The 23,540-nt window shown below is 38.3% G+C and overlaps 1 protein-coding gene across 29 annotated transcripts in view; it reads left to right on the forward strand.

The window, feature by feature from the left end:
• The window catches only part of Dlg2 (discs large MAGUK scaffold protein 2), a 2,075,786-nt gene that overhangs the window by 1,650,791 nt on the left and 401,455 nt on the right, over positions 1 to 23,540 (forward strand). For all 29 annotated transcript variants that reach the window (XM_070034861.1, XM_070034862.1, XM_070034867.1 and 26 more), the window contains one exon: positions 8,311 to 8,379. In XM_070034861.1, coding sequence (XP_069890962.1) covers positions 8,311 to 8,379 — 69 coding nt within the window. The remainder of the gene's footprint in view (positions 1 to 8,310; positions 8,380 to 23,540) is intronic.

Below are 23,540 nucleotides of genomic sequence, written 5' to 3' on the forward strand. Positions count from 1 at the left end.
ACATTATGTATCTTGACATTGTTCAAAGGGGATTTTTGTAATGTATCATAAAGAAATGATAAACAGGCACACATCTGTAATGATAAACAGGTGGCACACATCTGTAATTCCAGCATAGAGTAGGAAGACAGAGGAAGATTGAAAGTTCCAGGCCAGCTATATAACAAGACTTTGTAGGGCTTAATGGTAGAGTGCTTGCCTAGCATGCTTGAAGCCCTATGTTCAATTTCTCAGAACCACATAAACAGAAAAAAATGGAAGTAGTGCTGTTGCTGAAGTGATAGAGTGCTAGCCTTGAGCACAGCAAGGCTCAGGGACAGTGCCCAGGCCCTGAGTCCAAGCCCCAGGACTGGCCAAAAAAAAACTCTGTGTGCCCCAAAATATCAAACAGATAAAAGTTTAAAGCAATAAGTATGCTGATTACCCCTATTTTATCATTATTTATGGTGTACATGAATCAAAACAAACCTCGGTAACTTAAAAAAATCCTACAAATTTTGTGTTAGAAAATAATTATTTCAAGAAAATTACATTCTTTCTAAAATTCCTATTTATCCCTTCCTGAATGTTTTACCTCCAAATTAGTTAAATAAATCCAACCCCTAATCTAAAATAATACTATATTATTCAAGTTTAGACATGTATTAGTTTTCTCTACTATGATGATTTGATACTTGTAGATTTCTTCCACTTTTATAATATTTTCAGGTTTGCCTTTCTAAATCATAAGTATTACTACCTTGATTCCCTCATACTTCCATTAACCAGCTTTAAAGAGGACACCATTGCTGGTAGAATACGATCTAGACCTCTTGGCAAGGTATTCATGGTCCTCATGATCCGGTCCTGCCAGCTTCTTGGATTCACCCTTCTCCACTCTGCTCTGGGCAAGCCCAGACACTCAAACTTCCCAGAGCACACAACATACTTCTGACCCTTTGTCATGTTGACATGTTCTTCTAGCTCCTCAAAATGTCTTCTTCACATTTTTATACTTTAAAGCACTTACATACCTTTCCAAACAAAGCTTGGTTTGCCAATCAAATATGTCTGGGAATTTATTTTTAAATGTTATGCTTATGGACACAGGCCAAGTGGTTTATGGGCTTTCAGCATCCTCTTTATCATCTGATATTTACTCAAGGCTATAGTATTGAAGAATCAAAAAATCATCCCAAGAGTGCAACACAATCTCTGGCATATGAGAAGTACCCAGTTAGCCTCTGTTAAATATAACCCAGACATACAAATAATGATGCACAAAATACATGGCAAATATCAAAGAATCAGCAGGAAGAATACTCAGCTTCCTCATGGAAGATAAAAGTATTTGAATTACATTGCAACAGAAGTGGTTATGCCTGGGCTGGGAAAATGGCTAAGTGGTAGAGTGCTTGCCTCGCATGCATGAGACCCTGGGTTCGACTCCTCAGAACCGCATAAGCAGAAAAAAAGCCAGAAGCGGTGCTGTGGCTCAAGTGGTAGAGCACTAGCCTTGAGCTGAAGAGCTGAGGGGCAGCACCCAGGCCCCATGACTGACCAAAAGAAAAAAAAAGTGGTCATGCCTGTAATCCTAGCTACTCAGGAGCCTGAGATCTGAGGATCACAGTTCAGAGTCAGCCTAGGCATGAAAGTCTGTGAGACTCTCATCTTCAAGTCATATATAGAGCTGTGGCTCAAGTGCTAGAGTGTCATCCTTGAGTGAAAGCACTCAGACCCTGAGTTTAAGCCCTAATACTGGCACAAAAGGGGAAAAAGTAACAGTGACTGAATACATAAACAAAGAGTTCCTGAGAGGGAAAGCAGAAATGAGGAAAATATTTAAAAAATCAAGAAATGATATAAATATTCAAGAGAAAAGTCAAGAGTTAAACAGGACAGGAAAGATGATGATTTCTTTGTAAGTAAAGAAATCAACAATATTGACTATACTTCAGGAATTATTAAAGTTATGACTGGGACCTTATATGTCAACAAAATGTTTTATTATTACCTAATTAATACCATACATAAAAATGGTTTGTGCTCTCATTTAAAATCATAGTTTTAATATAAGAGGAAATACTGCTTATTATGGTATACACATTATAAATGCCTCTGCTTGCTTCAAAGAGGATTAACAAACCATTCAATACCATGTTAGAGTAAGTTCAAGTTTGATGTGCAAAAAACTTTAACTCAAACAATAGGAATGCATCCTGCAGCACCATTTGAGTGTAATTTCCCTGGGCAACTGCTTGGAAAATCAGACTTCTTTGGGGGGGAACTTCTAGAGCTCAGCCTCACATTTATCCATTGACAGTGTGATTTAGACAGCTGATAGGGCTGCTATGTTTCTCTGCATCGTCAAATGTCTTGGAAAGACTTACCTTGACAGACACCTGATTTAGCTCCTCAGCCAAGCTACCTAAATAGAATTGGTGGCACAGGTTTCTTCCTTCCAGTTGGCAGAGACTTCATCACCAGCACTAGTAGTGTGCTATGATGCTGGGCCTTCTTCATGTCCCCTCTGCCCTTCACCATCCATTGCCACTCAGCTGTTACAAATGCCCAGGTCTCCCTACTAATTCAGGTCATGTGGACAGGACAGAAACGTTGCTCTATCAAATGATGACCACAAATATAATCGTGAAAAGCCATTAATATGGAAAGTTTTTGTTTTGTTTCAGAGTGTGTGTGTGTGTGTGTGTGTGTGTAATAACTTCCAACTCTTCTGCCCAGGCTGGCTGAATTGTAATCTTCAGATCTTAGCACCCTGAGTAGCTAGGATCACAGGTGTGAACCAAAGGGGCTAACATGGAAGTTTTGATTTCACATTTCTGTAAGACCCCATAGATTGTATCACAGGACCAAGCATTTTGATGTGAGCCAACCTAGGTTCCATTCATGTTAACTACTAGCTAGGAGATCTGAGCCTTAATTTAGTTTCTGTCAAAGATGTGGGGCTTTTCTGGTAGGCAGAATTCAATCCACGAAAAAGACATCAATGAAGTAATTTTTCTGCACCATCTCTGGGCTAAGACTGATAAGCCCAAAACCCTACTCTGAAAGTCCATGTAACTTAGAAGCAAACAGGAAAGTGAGTCGTGGTGACTCTTAGTCTGGGGTCCTGTAATGGCAATAAAGTGGAGTTCAGGTGTCAGCCCAGTGAGCTACATTAGCTATGTCAGAGGAGTACAGGACCTGTCATGGGCTGCTTCATAAGTAGGGATGCTGAATTACGTCTAGAGGGTGGCAGTTTGCACATAAGGATTTACAAGGTGGAGCTCACTACAAGCCCTTAGCTCTCCAGTATTGAAAGCTTTAAGTTTTTATGCTTTTTTGCCTTGGTATTGCAGATGCTAGTATGGCACAGGCTGGCCTCTTTGCCCTAGGAGTTGAAAAAGCCAGACAGGGGAATTTTCTATAGCTCTCAAACATACTAGATATAGTGAATAATATGGAGAAGAGAGAACCTGCCCCATCCTGAGGAGAAGATGTTTGGTGATTTGAAAAACATCATTTATCACCAGCAAGTGGCTCCTGATACCCCCACCAGTATGTACTCCCTGCAAGGATGGCTTAGCTATCTGTGGATAGCAAAATATTACTTAGTGTACAAGTTGTATACATCATCCTATTTGTCTGCCAAGTATAAAAGGATAATTACATGTTATGAAAGGATCTGTCTGTTCTACAATGTCCATGTTCTGAGAAACTGGCTGACTTTGCATATGTAGTATAAAAGGAGTCAAGTGAGCACTTTATGGGATTATTTGCACTGAAGTGTCACTGAAACTAAAAAGAACATTATTGGGATCCTGTAGGGTAGAATAATAGTTGTAAGGCAGTGGTACGTAAAGTGGAAATTATAAGATATTTCTTTGTAGTCATTGTGTGGGCTGGGCCAATGATGAAGATGGTGTCAGGGATTTCAGTTGCTTATTAATCTTCTTTAGTAGGCATCGTTGATCTTCACCCCAAATAAACTATTGATACCTTCTAAACCAGCAGAAGATAAGTGGTTAAGGAAAGATAAGACAGCATCTAAGAATTAAAATTACTGAATAAGCACAGAGAATAAACAATGGTTCTCCATGAAAGTAGGCAAGGACCTGTTTGGAAAAAGGTGACTAGATAGAATAAGGACTGGAGAGGGTCAGGGGTGAATAGAGTCAAAGTACATTATATATTATACACATATATGAAATGTCATAATGACACCCATTTTTCTGCACACTTAATATTCTAATAAAAAGAAACTCTCAGGGGCTGGGAAGGTGGCTCAGTGGTAGAGCGTTTGCCTTGCATGCATGAGGCCCTGGGTTTGATTCCTCAGCACCGCATAAGCAAAAAAAAAAAAAAAAGCCGGAAGTGGCGCTGTGGCTCAAGTGGTAGAGTGTTAGCCTTGAACTGAAGAGCTGAGGGACAGTGCCGAGGCCCAGAGTTCAGGCCCCACAACCGGACCCCCCCCCAAAAAAAAAGAAAAAGAAAAAGAAAAAGAAACTGTCAAAGCTGTGATCCCAGCTACTCAAGAGAGAGAGTTCAAAGCCAGCTCAGAGAAAGTTAGCAGGAACTTAATCTCAAAAAGAGGAGGAAAGTTAGGGGAGTGGCTTAAGTGATAAAATGTTTGCCCAGAAAGTGTGAAGCCCTGGATTCAATCCCCAGTACCTCAAAATATTTTTGTATGTTTTTTATTATAAAAATGCTGTACAGAGGGGTTACAGTTACATGGGCAAGGTAATGAATACATTTTCTATTGAGCATTGTTGCCTCCTCCCTTGTTTTCCCCCCTCTCAAAATGTTTTTTAAATGGTGGGTTTCATGAATAAAGAAATATTCATTGCAAATATAAGAATCACTTTGCATCTATCCCATTTAAAGAGAAGTTAAAATTTATGTTAAAGTTTCTAAGGAAGGTAAAATTAACATAGATATATACACTTTTTAGATACAAGAAAATAGTGCAAGGCTTCTGAAAAGCAAGTAGCCACATGTCAAGAACCTAATCAATGAAGCCAGTGGCTCTCAACTATGATCCTAGCTACTCAGGAGGCTGAGATCTGAGGATCACAGCCAGCCTGAGAAGGAAAGTACATGAAACTCTTAGCTCCAATTAACCACCAAAAACCAGAGGTGGAGCTGTGGCTCAAGTGGTAGAACACTAGCCTTAAGCAAAAGAGCTCAGGAACAGCACCAGCCCCAAGTTCAAGCCTCAGGACCAGCACACACCAAAAAAAAAATGTTTCTTCTTAGTGAATACATCTAACATAAAAGAAATTGTAGAATAAGGATAAAGTAATTGATACTAACAACGTCATTGTAGCATCGCTTATAATAGTAAAATAATAGAAATATTGAATTATCCAGTTATAAAGAATGGTTAAATAAACATATGTCTTCATAGAAGGCAACATTATATAGTACCAAGATAATAATTCTGAAGACTTTAAAATGCTTAAATTATAATATTAAGAAAATACAGTAGGACTAGGATTATGGCTTAGTGATAGAGTGCTTGCCTAGTATGTATGAGGCTCTGGGTTCAATTCCACAGTACCACATAAAAACAAACAAAAAAGTCATTAAGTAATCAACAAAAGAAAATATACCATAAAATTACAATATACCAGAAAAATGTAAGAAAATATGCTGGTATTGCAGGTATATATCGCCACACTAGCTTTAACAAACATTTATAAATACACAGAGAAATATATATGTGTGCATATGTAGTCTGTGCTTGTATAGTTATATGAAACATAGGTGACATACATATTAAGTTTGAACATGTGCATACTTGGCCAAAAATGACCATACTCTTTATCTACCCCGTATAGTAGCCTTGAGAATCAGTTTTATATAAATTCTAAGAATTAGTAAAATTATGGATGAGCTATTTTACTTTCTTTCTTTCCATATATTTCTAAAAGTAAATTTATTGTATATGTCAAACCATAAAGCATCATATTATAAAGCATAACTAGATAGAAAAAAAGATTATTTTATGAAGCAAATTAATGTTTACTATTTCCAAAAACAACCCTTTTGTTTGTTCTGTTTTGAGGGAGAAGCTAAGATCTAATTTAGCATGAATGTAGTATTTTATTACCTATAGTCCTTGGGTTGTATATTAGATCGTTATACTTCTTATTTCCATTGATTTTATAATGTTTTATCACAGGAAATATATTGTGATTTGATATTCATCACCAAAGCTACATTCTGTACAGAAACACATACATTTTGGTATTGACAACATGGCTAACTAAAAGAGCCTACATCATTATTCTTATTTAATATCAAACATCTCAAATCACACAGTCTGCTCAATTATATTAGTGTATCTACTTAACAAATAGTTCTTATCATATGAAAGCTGTTGTCCTGTACCCATTGAATAAGAACCTTATGAAGAAAGCATTCTAACTGTCTTAATCCTACAAGAAACCAATGTTCACAGAGGTTAAAGTTATTTAAATAGATTACACTGATAGATATGGTTGAGTCAAGATCTGAACTCAGGCCACCTGGCCTCACAGTCCAAGTCCTGATTGCAGTCCTCTTTTTTCCCTGCTTAGTCATTACATGTATTACCAACATCTGTGGTGCTTTTGCATTGTGAAGATTTCATGGAACAAAGGGTACAGCTCTTGATTCAAAACAGGTCATTCTCTAGGCTCCAGTTATGATTCAAAATTAAGTTCCCTTAGCCTTAGACAAATGTCAACCATGTCACAACCAGATGCTAATCACAAAAAGACATCCCTTGTCTTTGTAATGACCCAAGGACAATCTCTGCAGCCTACAAAGAATAGCTGATCATAGCATGGTCAGTGTTTCCAATAGATACTGAGAAATCCTGGATCTTGGCTAAGTTGCCTAATGATTCAAAAGTGTTTTGATGACTATTTGCCTTTGTACTTGTGTATACACATACCCATGTTCTCATGCCACATGTATGTGTAACCGTTTCAATTAAAATATTAATACCACAAAATAAAACAGCATTCATGATTACTTTACTATAAGATTATTCTTGAGTCCTTCTCAGATAAAAGATTCTTCTCCATCTCTTTCCATCTGAGATTGCAAGGCAAATTTATAGAAATCTGAAAATTGTTTACATCTTAGTAGTTAAAACTAGGTAAAATGGCTTAAACCTGTAATCCTAGCTACTTAAAGTGTGGAGGTAGGGGATAAATGTTTAAGGCAAGGATAGTCATAAATATTTACAATACTCCATCTCACTCAATGGCTGGGCGAGGTAGCATGTGCCTATTATCCCAGCTACAGGGAAAGCACAATGTCTGGGCACAGTGTTGCACTCCTGTCATCCCAGTGATGGTGGAAGCACACATAGAGGGTCCCCACCCAGGATAGCTTGGACATAAAGTGAGACCTTACTTGGAAAATAATCAACATCAAAATGGAGTGGTGGCATGGCTCAAGTGGTAGAGTAATTGCATAGCAAGTGATTGCATGTTTAAAGAAACATTAAATAAGAGAAGAGTCAAGACAGTCAAGATGGCATTTCATATATATCATGTGACTTTAAGCAAGCCTCTAAATTTCTATCTCAATTTCCTATTCTACAAAATAAGACATTTCCTTCTCTATGAAATAGAACATACCTCACAGGGCCGCTAGAAAAAAATACTTAATAGATTGACTTAGCCAACATAATTCAGTAAAGGTTAGATATTATCATTTTTATTTCCAGTTCTTAGCTACAAAATAAATCTTTTCTTTTTACATTAAACCAAAACAAAATAAGGAATTACATTAACTACTAAAACTGACATGGAACTGGAAGGCCCCTTTTTAAAGATTTTTGTGTTCATTATTAATTTAACAAAGTTCAAAGTTTAAGTTACACAGTTCATATTTGTAATATTTGAACTAAAATACGTATCCTAAATACTACTATAATTAAAAGATTAGATTTCATATAAAATTCTGTTATCATGAAAAAATATTCTCCAACTTAAATACATAAGCATCAAAAATTGAATTTCTTTGTATGCTATGTGTTATCTCATCCTAAAGAGGGAGATTATCTTTTCTAAATATGATTGTTTCTATTTCATGCCTACTCATTATTTAAAGCATGTCTTAAAGTAATGCACAATGAAATCAAATTACAGGGGAACATTAATCCCATATCTGGGATAAAGTGGTATATTTTTATAAATAATTCTACTAATCACTAAAGCTTTATTAATCTCTTTATTTCTTTCAAAATTGCCTCTTGACAGGAGCTGTGTAAAATATCAAAAGGCAAATTAAATAAATAATTCGTGTTTTCTTTCTTTCCTTCTTTCTTGATAGTCATTCCCAACACAGCACTGCAACCCGTCAGCCTTCAGTGACTCTTCAACGGGCCATCTCCCTCGAAGGGTAAGATACTGTGCTTTCTCTTAAATTATACTATGCAGTATAAAGTCCTGCCCCTCTCTCCCTCCTTTCTCTTCATCTTCCTTCTCCCCCTCCCACTCATCCAGCAATTATCTGTGAAGCTCAAGTTATGTACCAGGCACCAGCTTTAACAAGAAAATTACGTTTCATCTTACCCTTCAGAGGGCCTATTGTGTAATGTGAATGACAGATATATGAACATACACTTGTAGTACAGCATCAACACTATACAAATCAAGAGGAAAGGATACACGATTGATCGAGGATCCAAGAAGTGTGCTTGACAGAGAATGGGCAGCAAAGGGGGAGGAGGTTCTGGTTAGGGCAGTTTCAGAGATAGAGCTCTTAACTTCTTTTGAGATACATCGCTAGACTCAAATATAGCTCTCAAGATGAGAGCTGAATTGTTGGTAGGTATCTGCGGAACATCACAAGTTCATGGATATTCTTTCAAGGCAACAGAGAAGAAATGAATATTTAGCATAAGACAAGTACAACAATAGCCCTATGACACATATACCTTTGTTGACTCTAAAAGAGATTTAGAAAATGTTTCCTAAGGATACTTACAAAGTAGGACAGCATGGATTTGAAATGAAATCTGACTCCAATAGACAGGTCTAACCCTATAATATGAATGAAAAGCTTTATTGAGCTGGAGAGCACTGGTTATACAATTTATAAAACACATCCAAGCCTAGAATTGCCTAGGGCAAAAAAATATGATAAACAGTGATTAGTTCTAATATTAGAAACCATTTAATAGGTCAGGAGCCAGTAGCTCACATCTATAATCCAAGTTACTCAGGAGGCTGAGATCTGAGGATCTTGGTTCAAAGCCAGCTCAGGTAGAAATATCTGTGTGACTCTCATCTCTAATTAACCACCCCAAAATTCCCTTAGTTGAGCTGTGGTTCAAATGGTAAAGCATTAGCTTTGAGCACAAAAACTCAAGGACAGTGCCCAGGCCCCAATATCAAGCCCCAGGAATGGCACATGCAAAAAGTTAAATAAATAAGAAGAAAGAGAGAAATTAAGAGAGAAAGATAAAATCATTTTGGTCATTAACATGAAAATTTCCTCTCACAATGCTAAATAATGACATTTCTACCTAAAGCTATTTTAAGCCTTTCCTTTCTTTTTTTTTATTAACAAAATCTTAGGAGCACTTGTAAATAAGCATTTTGTTTTGGTATTCTCCCTTGAGTTCAATGATCTCTGCTGTAAATATAATCTCAAATTCTAATTCTCTGATGAGATGAAGCTGCCAAAGGGAAACACAGTATTGACCAACTTTTACAAAATCAGAGATCCATAGTAGACATTCAATAAGCACAAGTTGAATATACACTTAGTCCACTATTCTTTAAAGAAAAAAGCATAGTATGTAAAGATAATATAAATCAGTCAATCAATCAACAAATCAATCAGCCAGTTTCTGGGGGCTCATGCCTGTAATCCTACTTACTCAGGAAACTGAGATCTGAGGATTACAGTCAGAAGCCAGCTGAGCAGGGAAGTCCATGAGACTTTTATCTACAATTAACCGCCAAAAAGCCAGAAGTGGAGTTTGGCTGAAGTGGTAGAGTGTTAGCCTTGAGCTGCAAAGCTCTGGAACAGCACCCAAGCTCTGAGTTCAAGACTAGCACACACAAAAACAGTATTAAACCCAGATTAATTTGAAGACCTACTTTGAACATTAATTCTAAAACACATTGTTTATTTTAAAGATTTCTAAATACAAAACAAAATCACTGAGGACAAAAATCTCACTTTTAGAAGGGAAGTTTTTAGCAATTTTCTATAAATCCCAGAATATGAAGGTTCATATTATATGTGTCCAGCTGGCTATCAGTCTAAGTGATAATATAGCACATATTTATTGTCACTGAATACACAGTGGGAAAGTTCTTTTTCCTTTACATAGACCAGGTTTAGCAGGTTTCCCATTAAGGTGTTAAACTGCTAAGTGTAGGCAATTGGCTGAAATTGGAAATTCTATTATTTTAAAATTCTTCTTCCTAATGCTTTTATGAAAAGAAACTACATAGGATATTTTTTAATGGATGTCGTTTAAAAGGACATATGGTTATATAATTCTCACCTCCATTTCTATTTACTTGACATAAAATAAATGAAGACAATTCCACTTTCCCATTTATTTGATCCATAGTGACAACCAAACTGTCTAACTGAGCCCTCTACCATAACCACTGCTGTTTAAAACTGATATTGGAATCATCTATAACTATGCTAGACAAAATAAGGTAGAATAATATCCCCACAAACTGGGTGAGCTCTCTGCTCAACTTGACCAGCACAGCATTCTCCTAAATCTCCTCCTCTTCCTCCTGAAACTCTATAAAAGGAAGCTAATGGCCAGGTGCCAGTGGCTCACACCTGCAATCCCAGCTACTCAGGAGGCTGAGATCTGAGGACTGTGGTTCAAAGGCATCCCCAACTAGAAAGTATGTGAGATTCTCAACTTCAATTTACCACCAAAAGCTGGAAGATATGGCTCAGGTGGTAGAGCATCAACCATGAGAGAGGTAGGGGGAAAAAATCTAAGGAAGAGGGACCAGACCCTGAGTTCAAGCCCCAGTACTGGCACAAAAAAAAAGAAGAAACTAATATAATTTTATAAGTCACTATAGTGACTTATAATGACAAAGGAAATGGAAAGGTATTTCAAGAACAGAATGTCACCCTAGAAAGCAGACAAGACGTTGAGGGATGAGGCAGAGCACAGAAGTCCCAGGATTAGATCTTTCACAGAAGATGGGCACTTTTCACAAGGACAGTTGTTTCCGTGTATCTGTAGGAAATACATTCCAAAACCCCAGTGGAAACCTGAAATTGCAGACAGTTCTGAGCCCAGTAATGGCTGCTTTTCCCATCTTAACTAAACATTTATCATACACAGTGGCCACAGCTTTTATAGCCTAAGATAACAATAGCAAAACCAGCATAATGTGTTTCTTTCTTCACACTGCAAGGATAGAAGATTCGTTCTGCGGTACAGAACCCTTTTCCTGCCAAGAGCCATTGGGATTTTAAAGAATCATTCATGGGCCAGATAAAATAATCAATGCAGGCAGCTGGCAGTTACAGCTAACAAGACATCCCTGAGAAGCATACATGTCCATCCCATTGTGATTATGTGAACTGTATACAGCCTGGGATCAAAGTTCTCCACTCCTGATGGCAACTTAAACATACTTTTTACTTTTCTTATTAAGTTTTGAAGTTTTACCTTTTTTTTTTTTTTGTCAGTCCTAGAGTTTGAACTCTGGGCCTAGGCACTGTCCCTGAGCATCTTTTGCTCAAGGCTAGTGCTCTATCAGTTGAGCCATTGCTCTACTTCTGGCTTTTTGGGTGGCTAATTGGAGATAAGAGTCTCAAGAACTTTCCTGTCTAGGCTAGCTTCGAACCAGAATACTCAAATTTCAGCCTCTTAAGTAGTTAGGATTATAGGCATGAGCCACCTGTGCCTGGCTGAAGTTTTACCTTTATAATGAAAGGAAGCACTGTTTGGCTTTTCTTGGGAATATTCAAAAGAGCTAGCATCACTATTGAGTGCTTTGGGGCCGTTATTAATTAAATACAGACACCAGTGTTGTGACAGCTCTTGTTGATCTGATAAACAAGGTAACTTCTAAGTACCTAAGGAACAGTGTGGCTGCACTTGGTTAAATGGGATAATTCATATCCTCCGCAGACAGAGCTAAATCTCCTATTGCTGCTCAGAATGGTACACAAAAAACAGCGATATGGAGACAGCTGTACTCTGTGTTAATGGCATCTCCTATAGGTGCTGTCCTGCGGCTGTCACCACAGAAGCACAGCCAGCATGAAGGGACAGACAACTCAGAGAAGATTAGATCTACCTGGCAGGACACAAGAAGTTCAGAGACTTCTGAATCATGACAAAAGATTAGACTGAATACGATTTGGAGAATAAGAATAGGGAGCCCCACTTAGCACACACACACAACCCTCCATACAGAGTACTTACCTAAAAGGATCTCTAAAGAACTGTGCATATTCTTCTAGAAAACATAGCTGAGTTAAATTGAGTATTGACCTCTACTGCAGAGCCTTTTACCTTGTGCCACTCAGAGGGAAGTTTCCAGTTTTCTCAGTGAATCTGAACCTTTTAAGAAACTTTTCAGCCAGATGCTGGTGGCTCACTACTGTCAGCCTAGCTCCTCACGAGGCTGAGATTGAGAATCATGGTTTAAAGACAGCCCAGAGCCAGGGAATTCTGTGAGACTCTTCAAATAACCACCAAAAAGCCAGAAGGAGAGGTGTGGCTTAATTGTAGTCAGCCTTGAGTGAAAATGCTGAGGCTCAATGCCTAGGCGTGAGTTCAAACCCCAGTACTGGCAAAAAAAAAAAAAAGGCCTTATGCTTATACACTTTACATGCTTGTGCCTTGCCAGCCAGCTTTTCTACTACTTCATTCTTAAATATAACCAGAGAGCCACCACATGGTCCCAAACACTTTAGCAAAACCTACAGAATGATAGAGACAAAATGAGAATACTCATTTCAACAGGAAAATTACTTAGCTGGGGTGGGGGTGGGGTGAAGGGGAATGATGGACTTTGCAGGGAAGGAAAGTAGGAGAATAACAAGGGAGGGGGAAACAATATTCGACAAGAAATGTACTCAGTCCCTTACAAATGTAACTGTAACTCCTCTGTACCTCACCTTAACAATAATATTAAATTTAAGAACAAAACAGGAAAATTAGGTTAAAGAAACAGGTAAACAAAACAGAATGTAAAAAAACACTCTATATAAGCATTTTCTTGTACCACTAGAATCAGAACTGGAACGCTTTACAAAGCCAGGTAAGACTCTGAAGAGAGGTGTCACTAATAAGAATGTGTTTGGAGAAAGGCAGAGGCTTCAAAAGGAAAGAATAGAAGAAAATCATGTGCTAAACAGCTGCTAAATTAAGGAGCATCTTCAGCTACACAATAATCCTTTTTTTGTCCAGTGAAGAGTTTTTTACTTCATGTTGTCTCAGAGGGTCCTTTTAGAGTTAGGCTTAGAGAAAGAATTTTCTAGTAAACAATGTTTTCGTATCAGCAACACAGCTGCTGCCCTGGGAGGTGCACTTAACAGGAAACTAGATGGCTACCTTCAGAGAAGATGTCAAATGGGCCCTAATCAAATATCTCTGTCAAATCCATTAGTCTTTCTGGACCCAAAAGAGACCCAAAGCATAGTTCTGTCAATAAACAGGTTCGTGGAAAAGAACTCACCCATTCAGTTCACTGGGCTGATATGGTATCACTCTTCTAGATTCTTGGAAGGACAGACTCAATTCCACATGAACAGCCATGTGTCACTGTTTGGGTCAAGAGACACCTTCCTTGTGCCCTAGACTTTCGACATTATGAGGGATTAGAAGACAATGAGGGCCCACATCCCTTCCAAGAAACACTCTGAGATCGGGAGCTTGGATGACTTATTTCTTCTCAGAAATCTACTGGATTTCTCAGAATAATACTGACCAAAAAGACTCAGTCTTCATAGTACATGTACCCAGGAATTTGGTTTCAAAATATCCTATCACTGTAGAAAATGGCCTGAGAATCAGAAACCTAGCCCCCAGACTGTCCTGACTTCCTGGGAGATTGCTAGGGGGCCTCAGTTACTACACAAAGCAGTGAGGCTAAGGGAAGCAATGTCTTCCAACAATTTTACTTCTTCTTTTGTCATAGGGCCTGAATTCTGGGCCTGGGTGCAGTCCCTCAGCTCCTCAGCTTAAGGCAAGTGCTCTTCCACTTGAGCCGCAGCACCACTTCCTACTTTTTCTGCTTATGTGGTGCTCAGGAACCAAACCCAGGGCTTCATGCATGCAAGACAAGTGCTCTACCACTGAGCCACCTTCCCAGCCACAATTTAACATTTTTTAAAGATAAGATCTTGGCTTCTGGAACATCCTTTAGATGTTCCTTAAACATGGAGCCTAAACTTTAAAGAAACCCCTGGGCAGGAAGGTTTATTCAGGTTGTTAGTGGCTGAGGTTGGTAGTCAAAAGCTGGTGACTTTGCCATGGAAATTTCAGTGACTCCATCAAAACAGGGAGACAAACTGGGTTACAGGGAGAGGAATTTTGTGTATTTTCAGAATGTATAAAACTATGTATAGTCGTCATCGCCTTCTTTGTTTTCCCTCTCTGTCACTGAAGATTTGAAGGAAAGTATAAGAAAATTAAGGGCATGAGCAGGTAGCTCATTCTTAAAAATGTTGAGAAGATATCAAACTTATTATTCCTAAAAACATTTTTTCTGCCTATGATTTACAACCCAATAACGACAAACCTGCCTTTAGAGAGAGGATTAGTCTTACCGCTGCTCCCAGATCACCTTGTCTGGAAAGATTCTAGGAGCTTTTACCTTCTTTTCTTCCATCCCTGGGGAAAGGTGAACCTCAGAGTTGAAGCCTCAGCCAATTCATTAGGAATGAGTCAGTAACCTTGGAGCCATTGTTTTTTTGGCAATTTACCATGGTGCTTTTCCTTCTCAGTTCTCTCATCCTGCCCTGCTGTTTCTCTGATCCTGGTGAGCTGTCACCTAGTATTCTTGAGCCCCATTTCTATTGGCCTTCTACTGCTTTTACTTCCATTTCCTTCATTCATAAAACATCTTTCCTTAGGCCTTATAGTCCTTCTTCTGCACACGGGAAGAGCTGAAAATATAAAAGGTGTCATCACAGCAAACTTTAAAGAATGCCAGAAATGTATTGCTATTGAAAAAATTGCTGAGGATGCAGATAACAAGGGAATCTTTTAAGGCCCTCCACACAGGAGATCTAATTCTCTCTCAAACAAGGACTGGATTTCTAACGCCATCTACTGTTGAATTAACCACTGTGTCCGGATAAATAAATCTTTGTGTTTTGTAATAACTAAACACATAACTTTGCTTACAAATTGCCAACTCTGGAGGCCTAAAAGGGCATTTTAATACAATATAGGGCTCAATATGATTTCTGAATTTGAGGGGTTTTTTAAAGTTACTGTCATAGTCAACAATTCAGTTTCACAAAAGAATGCTAATAAACCTAGAGCCAACTCCTAGGTAATTTCATTCAGCTTGAAACACACTGAGTTAGAGAGGCAGAAGAATGTCATGGGGTCATAGCACTGCCTTCAGGTGTATTCAGCAGGCCTGCAAGGAAACCAGAAAGAGTAGGTCAGAATCCCAGTTATTATCAGCTACTGAGCTCATAGTATTTATTGGTATCCTGCACAAAGGGCTCGTTGGGGCTTCTCAGTTGGAATTTATCTTGGAGCTATGTCCCAGAACCCACTAGTGAATTGAGCTTGAGACATGTTTCGTTTTTGTTTTTGTTTGTTAATCAATTGCTCTTCTTTTCTGTTCATCATTCAACCATGATATGATTACTTCTTATCACCTTGCACATCTCCTCAGGAAACGTGTTTACTGTTTAAGAAATTGGTTTAATAAAAGCTTCCAAGTAAATTGTGAATAAACTCTCTCTTCATTAGGATATAATTAAACATGCCCAAAATAGTGTAGTGTAGACTATTTAACTAGCAAATTGAACCTCTTCATCAATAGTCAGAATTATTGATGTGGTCACTCATGACCTGGACACGGGCAGCACTGAGGAGCTAGCTCGCTTATGTGCTTAGTCAGGAAGAACACAAAAAGCATCCAGTTTGAAGTTTACCAGGCTAGCGAAAGTAAACACAGAAACCATTATTCCAGTTCCCCAAACTGTCAGAAAGATTTATCAGCACTTCCAGCGTCAGCCTCCTCTCTATGTTGGAAACATACCCCTCTTTGGATCCTGTCCCTTATCATAGTCTTTTTCTAGTATTAAGGCTGCCCTCACTGACTTATTTTTGTTTATGATGCTGACAATCAATACATTCAGTTAGGAATAGAATACTGCCAATCAATATATTCAGATCGGAAAAGAATACTGAACAAAGCAAATCCTGGCTGTGCCCTCAGTGTAGGAGGAAGAAGGAGGCCTTCATAAAACAATCACACAAACAAATGTAAATCCATGAACGCACCAAGCTCAAGGGCCTATGATGCTCTTCGTGCCTCTATAAAGGATCTAACTTCATGAGGAGACTTCAGCGTCTCTTATCTGAATGGTTATTTAGGCATTCACTGGCAAAGAAAAGCAGACCGTCATTAACTGCTGCAAAGCAATGATTATGAATCTGTCCGAGCATATGACTGAACTGAGCATTGACTAGAACAACATGAATCCAGGAGCTCTTTCCATAATAAGGAGGCTGACTCATGGTTGGCACTCTGGCTCTTCTGGCTCCTCTCTGGTTTCCATCGGATGGAAACTTCCATCAGAATTGTTTTTCAGAATTGTATAGCCTCTGCAAAAAGAGGTTATTTTTTCTCTAAGTCCCATCTTTAATCAATTCTGTGGTTCCACTGGCTGTTGGTTTGATACATTTTGGCTGCTCATGAATCCAAACTTTGAGATCCTTCTTTGCCCTCTGCTACTTCCTGCTGACTTCCTGCTTCTTCCTGCTGACTTCCTGCTACTTCCTGCTGACTTCCTGCTACTTCCTGCTGACTTCCTGCTTCTTCCTGCTTTCTCCCTGCTCTTACTTCTTGCTACCTCCTCTGCTTACTTCCTGCCCTTCTTTACCAACTTCTTTCCTAGCTACTTCTTTCTCTCCTGTTTTTGTTCACTATCCCCTCCCTCCTCTTGATAACCTTTCTTCATCTTTCCTTTTACTTTTATTCTTTGTTATTTTTTTCTTTTTCTTCTGTCTCTTCTTTTCCTGCTCTTTTCCAGCATTAGGCTTGTGTCTGTAATAACCATTACAATTTACAAAGGTGTCTCATGGAGATCATTCTAATTGATACCAATAACAGCATGGCAAAGGGCCAGAGAAGAATTGTCTATTGTGATTACAGATGGGACAAAGAGCAAGTGGCTTCCCCCGAGGTCACAAGTCTGACTGTAACCTAGCCCTGAACTGCTCCCACAGAACAGAAATGTCATAGATACCCCAACTACATATTTTAGTCTGTCTGAAAAAAAGCCCTTCTCCATCCTGTTTTTAATCCTTCATGAAAACAAATATAGACAAAAGTCATATAAGGGGATCTTTCTGGTTGCTCCTCCATCACATGAGTAGAAACAACCTCAGTTTCATCTGATTTGTATTTACTGAACATTGCTTTTGACCTTGGATATAACCACATATATAGAATAGTCTGGATTGTATTTTTACCTTGCCTGACGGTGACCTGAGCATAGGCATGGCTGGGGAGAACAGGGAATGAAGAGTCTTTATTGCTTTGGCTATCAGTTGTCAGCCTTCATTAGATTACTCATCTTGAGACATCCATCTTTATACATCCAAACTAAATTTGGTGTTCTTCTCTGCATATATTGTGAATTCTTCAGAGACTCTGAAATTCCATTAGGATTTCTGTTTACTTCCTTCTCCTCCCCAATTATAAGAGAGTTTAAAGAAAGAGCACATCCATATTCCATGCCACCAGCCAGATGCCTCTCTGCTGCCTGAAAAGAAGCCAGAGACCTCTATCCTTTATTTAATTTCTCTGTTGATTTTCAGTCCTGGCAAATGTTTATACCACTGAAATACGCTTCTAGGATATCAGTCAGTAAATTTTATGGATTGATAGATCACATTCAGTAAAAGCTCCTGCTTCTTACACTGAGAATCATACTAGGCAATAATTGTGTATCAGACAAGATCACTCATCTATCTATCCAATCAGTCATTGATTTTGTTGATTAGCCTTATGTTTGTTCATTCAATTTAGCAGTTATTGAATGTGTAATATATGTAAAACATTCTGGTGAGGTGTTTGAGACAATCAAGAAGAAAAAAAGCCTAATTCCTGTTCTTGAGGGGCAGGTGACAGAATGTTGAATAATGTATTGATGTACTGTGATTTTGTCTATGCAATTTCAAAGTAAAGAACAAGCCGATGACTTAGGAGACACTAGTAGCACAGTTTAAATATAATCCCAGTGATTGTTTTTAATCAAGTAACTACTGATGCTGAGGAGATACAGAGCTTTCTTCAAACAAGGAAGTTCCATGCTCACATGAGCTGGTGTGAAGAATTGGACATTTTTAATTCTAAGTATAGAGTTCAGGAAATATTTTGACAGTCTAAGTGTACTGATTTATAAATGGTGCCATATCATTTTGTGTAGATTTAGATTATATAGATGACATAAATACAGATGATATTAATATCAAGATATAGATACAGACTAACCCCCAGGTATTTATCTGATAGCAAATGATTTGGGCACCCGAACACAAGAAAAGCTATATCAACAGCATTCACATTTGACATAGAAGAAAAGTACTTCTATCAAAAGTTTCACAAGTGCATGTGGGTTGTGCAGAAGGAAACATCACTATCATAAGCTGGTTTTGAATGTCAGCAATACATATGTCACTGTGGAGGGCTGATTTGTAATACAGTCCTACTTTTAATTTATTTGGGGACCATCCCCTATTTGGGAAAGAGGATTAACATGCCAAATAGTACTGCTGAGTAGCTAATACAATGACATCTAACCATCTAGTTTCCAGTCAGAGATAGACTTGTGAATTTCCAAGGCCACAATTCACACCAGAATTCAGAACTCCTGATTTCTTCCCAGGGCCTTTTCTTTCCAATAGAGAATGAAAGTAAGCATTTCTCTGGTTGTTCTTTTTTTTTTTATGATTGTTCATAGCTTATCTAATCTTATCTACCAGATAAGATTCACATAAGGTAAACTGGCCTTTCAAGAAATATATGACCAGGTTGTTATGTCGAAAATGAACTTTACAACTTTGGGGCAGGGGGAGGTGGGGAGGATTGGGTGAGGGGGCGGGGAGAGGATGGGAAGGGATGAGAAGGGGAAACAAAGGAGGAAAGGAGGAGGCAACAATGCTTGATAAGAAATGTACTCATTATCTTGCCCATGTAATTGTAACCCCTCTGTACAGTATTTTCACAATAAATAAATAAATAAATAAATAAATAAATAAATAAATAAATAGAAATATATGACCAGGTCAGGTATGATGCTACGTGCCTGCAATCCCAGCTACTCAGAAGTCAGAAATAAAAGACCATCAAAGCTCAAGGCCAAGAAGGGCAAAAGTTACCAAACCCTGTCTCAAAACCAAACTGAGCATGTTAGTGCAAACCTGTAATCCCTGCTACTCAGGAGGTAGATGTAGGAAAATCACAATCCAAAGGCAGCCCAGTCAAAAGCAGGAAACTGTACCTGAAAAACAAAAATTAAAAAAAGAAGTCAGAGTATAGCTCCAGTGGCAGAGCATTTTCCAAGTGAGCACAAGGCCCTGAGTCCAATTCCCAACACTGCCAAAGAAAAGGAAAAGAGAGAGGGATGGATTGAAGGAGAGAGGGAGGAAAAAAGGGAGGGAGGAACAAAATCACATTCTTAAGGAGAAGGTCACTTAGATCTGTTTTTTTTTTTTTGGTGGTTTTTTTTTTTTTAATTATGGCCTCTTTTGCCTGGAGAAAGGACTATAGTGTCAAAACAAGGGATTGTAAGGGTAAAATGGTAGAGAGAGTTTTTAAATTCTATAAAGCACCCGCCAGTGTGTGACCTGTAATGTATCTATAAAGCCAGAACTTGTCTGACAACAATGGTTCCTTCCATGTCACCTTCAGCAGCATGCAGGGATTGGGAAGAGCCTTAAATTGACCTTATATATGTAAGAACTCACACTTACGAAACTGGGATCTTTTTGGTGCCCCGTCTCCATTCCTGCCAGACTAGATGTCCCCATCCTTGAACTAACCTTCCTTTGATTCTGGTTTCCAATGCTGCCATCTTCCTTTTTTATCAAAACCAGTTCTCAGAATCAGCTCATTGGTGCTGAGCTGTTGATATCTTTCAGATCATCATTCCAGACTCATGTATGTAGCCTGTGCTTTGGGCCATATTTTTTCTGTATTAAAAATACAGAAGTAGAGAAATGGGAACTTATATTTGTTAAACCCTTCTGTTTAATAAACTTTCTTTTTCAGAGCAATCTGGCATTGACAGGAAAAATGAGCAGGAAGTACAATTCTCATATAAAACCTTTGCCCACATGTTCATGGTCTCTGTTATTCCCATCATTCCCCACTAAAGTGGTGTGTTTGTTAAAATGTATAGCTATCAGTCAGAGTCTAAAATTAACAGTAGTGCTTACTTCCAGTGTTGTACTTTTTGTAGATTTACACAGATGTATGAAGTACAGCAACATTCTCTACCTATAGGTTTAGCATCCATAGATCCAGCAAGGCCCAGATTAAAAAGAGAGTTTTTGCTGACTGGATCTGTACCAACTTTATTTTCTTGTCATTATTTCCTTTTTTATTATGATCATGAAAATACCATACAGAGGAGTTACAATTACATGGGCAAGATAATGAGTGCATTTCTTTTTTTTTTAATTGTGAAAATACTGTACAGAGGGGTTACAATTACATGGGCAAGATAATGAGTACATTTCTTATCAAGCATTGTAGCCTCCTCCTTTGTTTCCCCTTCCCATCCCTTCCCATCCTCCCCTCGCCCCCCCATCCTCCCCGCTACCCTCCCCCCCCCCGCACCAAAGTTGTAAAGTTCATTTTTCGACATAACGACTTGTACATCTCACTGTTTCAATGGGTCCACCTGTATCCCTATTTAAACAATTTCTTTCAAGCATTGTTGCCTCCTCCTTTGTTTCCCCCTTCCTATCCCTCCCCATCATCCCCCCCGCAAAGTTGTAAAGTTCATTTTTTGACATAACATCTTGTCATTATTTCCTAAGCAAACAGTGTAAGAACTATTTACATTATATTGGATTGTACAAATCATCTCGAGATGATTTGGGGTATAGAGGACTTACAGAGGTCAAATGCAAATATGAATACTTTTCTATGAAGAATTAGTGCACCCGTGGATTTGGGTGATCCATGAAGGTTCCTGGAACAAGTACTTCAAGGAGATCAGGGAATGACAGCTCTTTCATCACCCTAAAAGTCTTCGCCTTTCCTCTTCATCAACCTTGAGAACTACTGGTCATTTTTACTGTGACTTTTGGTAGCGCCTCTGTGTTTAGTGCTGAATAACATTCCATTGTCTGGTTGGGCTCTCATTCATTCATTTACCTGCCATAGAACATGTTAGTGGTTGACACGTTGGGGTCATTATGAACTGAATTCTTGTAACCACCCAGGCAAAGGGGTTCTTGATGTTGTTGTTTGAAATCATTTGGGTTAGACCTAGGGGATATATTCTAGAATATATTTAGCTACGTCAGAAATCAGCAAACTGTTGTCCCAATTAGCAGTCCCAGTAGCAGTGCGAATACTTGTTACTTCAACTCCTTGGCTGTAAAGTTGTCAGTGCACTGAATTTTGGGGATTCTAACAGCTGTACAGCAGTATTTCACTTAATTCAGAGATGACATAGGAAGTTTAGCATCTTTCCATATGCTTGTCATCTGTATTCTTTTTCCCTGAACTGTCTAGTCAAGTCCTTTACCCATTCTTAGTGGAGTTGTGTTCTTTTGTTTTATATTTACATTGAAATGATAATATAAAATCATAAAATTATATAGGTCCTCATGTAAAGTTATTTTGCTTTTGTTTTGTTTTGTTGTTTTGTGCTGGTACTAAGTCTGAACTCAGGACTGTACTATTGCTTTTTTATTTTGCCTAAGGCTAGTCCTCTATCAGTTGAGCCACACCTCTACTTCTGGCTTCTTGCTCATTAATTGGAGTTAAAAGTCTGGAGGACTTGCCTGTCAGGGCTGGCTCAGTGTCCAGAGTCAAAGTTTTGACACTTGTATACATATAACATTTAAGTCAAAGTAAAGTTATCTATCTCCTCATACACCTTTGGCATTTTTATGGTAAAAATTGTTCAAATCTTTTGTTACCTCTTTGAAATGGACAGTATATAATTGCTATCTACTGTGACCCTATTATGCAATAGCACACTAGAACTTCTTACTCTTGTCTAACTGTAACTTAGTGCTCATTTCCCCATCCCTTCCCTGTCCCAGCCAGCACAACTTCTGGAACAACTAATCTCTCAACTTTCATGAACTCAACCTTTTAAATGCCTCATATGAGTGAGGCATTCATACCATTCATGTATTTCTGTACATGGGTTGCATTTGTACTGAGGTCTGTGATATATGTTAATTTTTGTGAAGGATCCGTCATTGTTAGTGAGTGTCCAGTTGTTCAAGCATCACTTATTGAAAAGATGATCTTTTAGCCATATTCATAAAATATAATAGTTAAGTATAAATTATAAATTTAAATTAATACCAATTTTTAAATCAGTTATGAATATTCATAAAATACCTTGTAGGATTTTGGTTGATATTGTGTTGAGCTTTAGAGAAAGGGATGAATTAATGGTTTAATTTTTTTTATGATTGTGAAAATACCATACAGAGGGGTTACAATTACATGGGGGGCAAGATAGTGAGTACATTTCTTATCAAGCATTGTTGCTTCCTCCTTTGTTTCCCCATACCATCCCTTCCCTTCTCCACCCCCACTCCCATATCTCCCTACCACCACCAGCACCCCATCCTCCACCTCGCCAAAGTTGTAAAGTTTGTTTTTCCACATAACGTCTTGTACATCTAATTGTTGCAATGGGTCCACCGGTAACCCTATTTAAACAGTTTGTTTTTCCCCTTCCCCTCAACAAATTATACCAACATCAAATACACTGAAAGCAGAGCTTATACCCTGGGAGAGGAACATACAAAACAACAAAGAAAACATCTTATAAATATGTTGGAAACAATCACAAGAAAGAAAAAAAACATTTGAATACTTATCTTGGGGTTCATTGTGCCTAACATCAACTTGTCTGAGAGTTTCTGTTTGTCTCAGACATATACTACTTATTGCAAATAAGGGAAACCATGGGACCTATATTTCTTTGGGCCTGATTAGAAGATTATGAGAAGTGTGCACATATGAGCACAAGATTTAGCTGCTTCTCAATCTTTCTGATAAATGCAGACAAAAGCAAATCAAGATAAAATGTGGTTATTAGACTATCATCCTTGATAGAGGAATGAGCAAAAGAGTCCCAATACTTCAACATCA

Source organism: Dipodomys merriami, unplaced genomic scaffold (assembly GCF_024711535.1).
Source record: "Dipodomys merriami isolate MVZ:Mamm:240054 unplaced genomic scaffold, mDipMer1.0.p SCAF_25, whole genome shotgun sequence".
Classification (NCBI taxonomy): Eukaryota; Metazoa; Chordata; class Mammalia; order Rodentia; family Heteromyidae; genus Dipodomys; species Dipodomys merriami.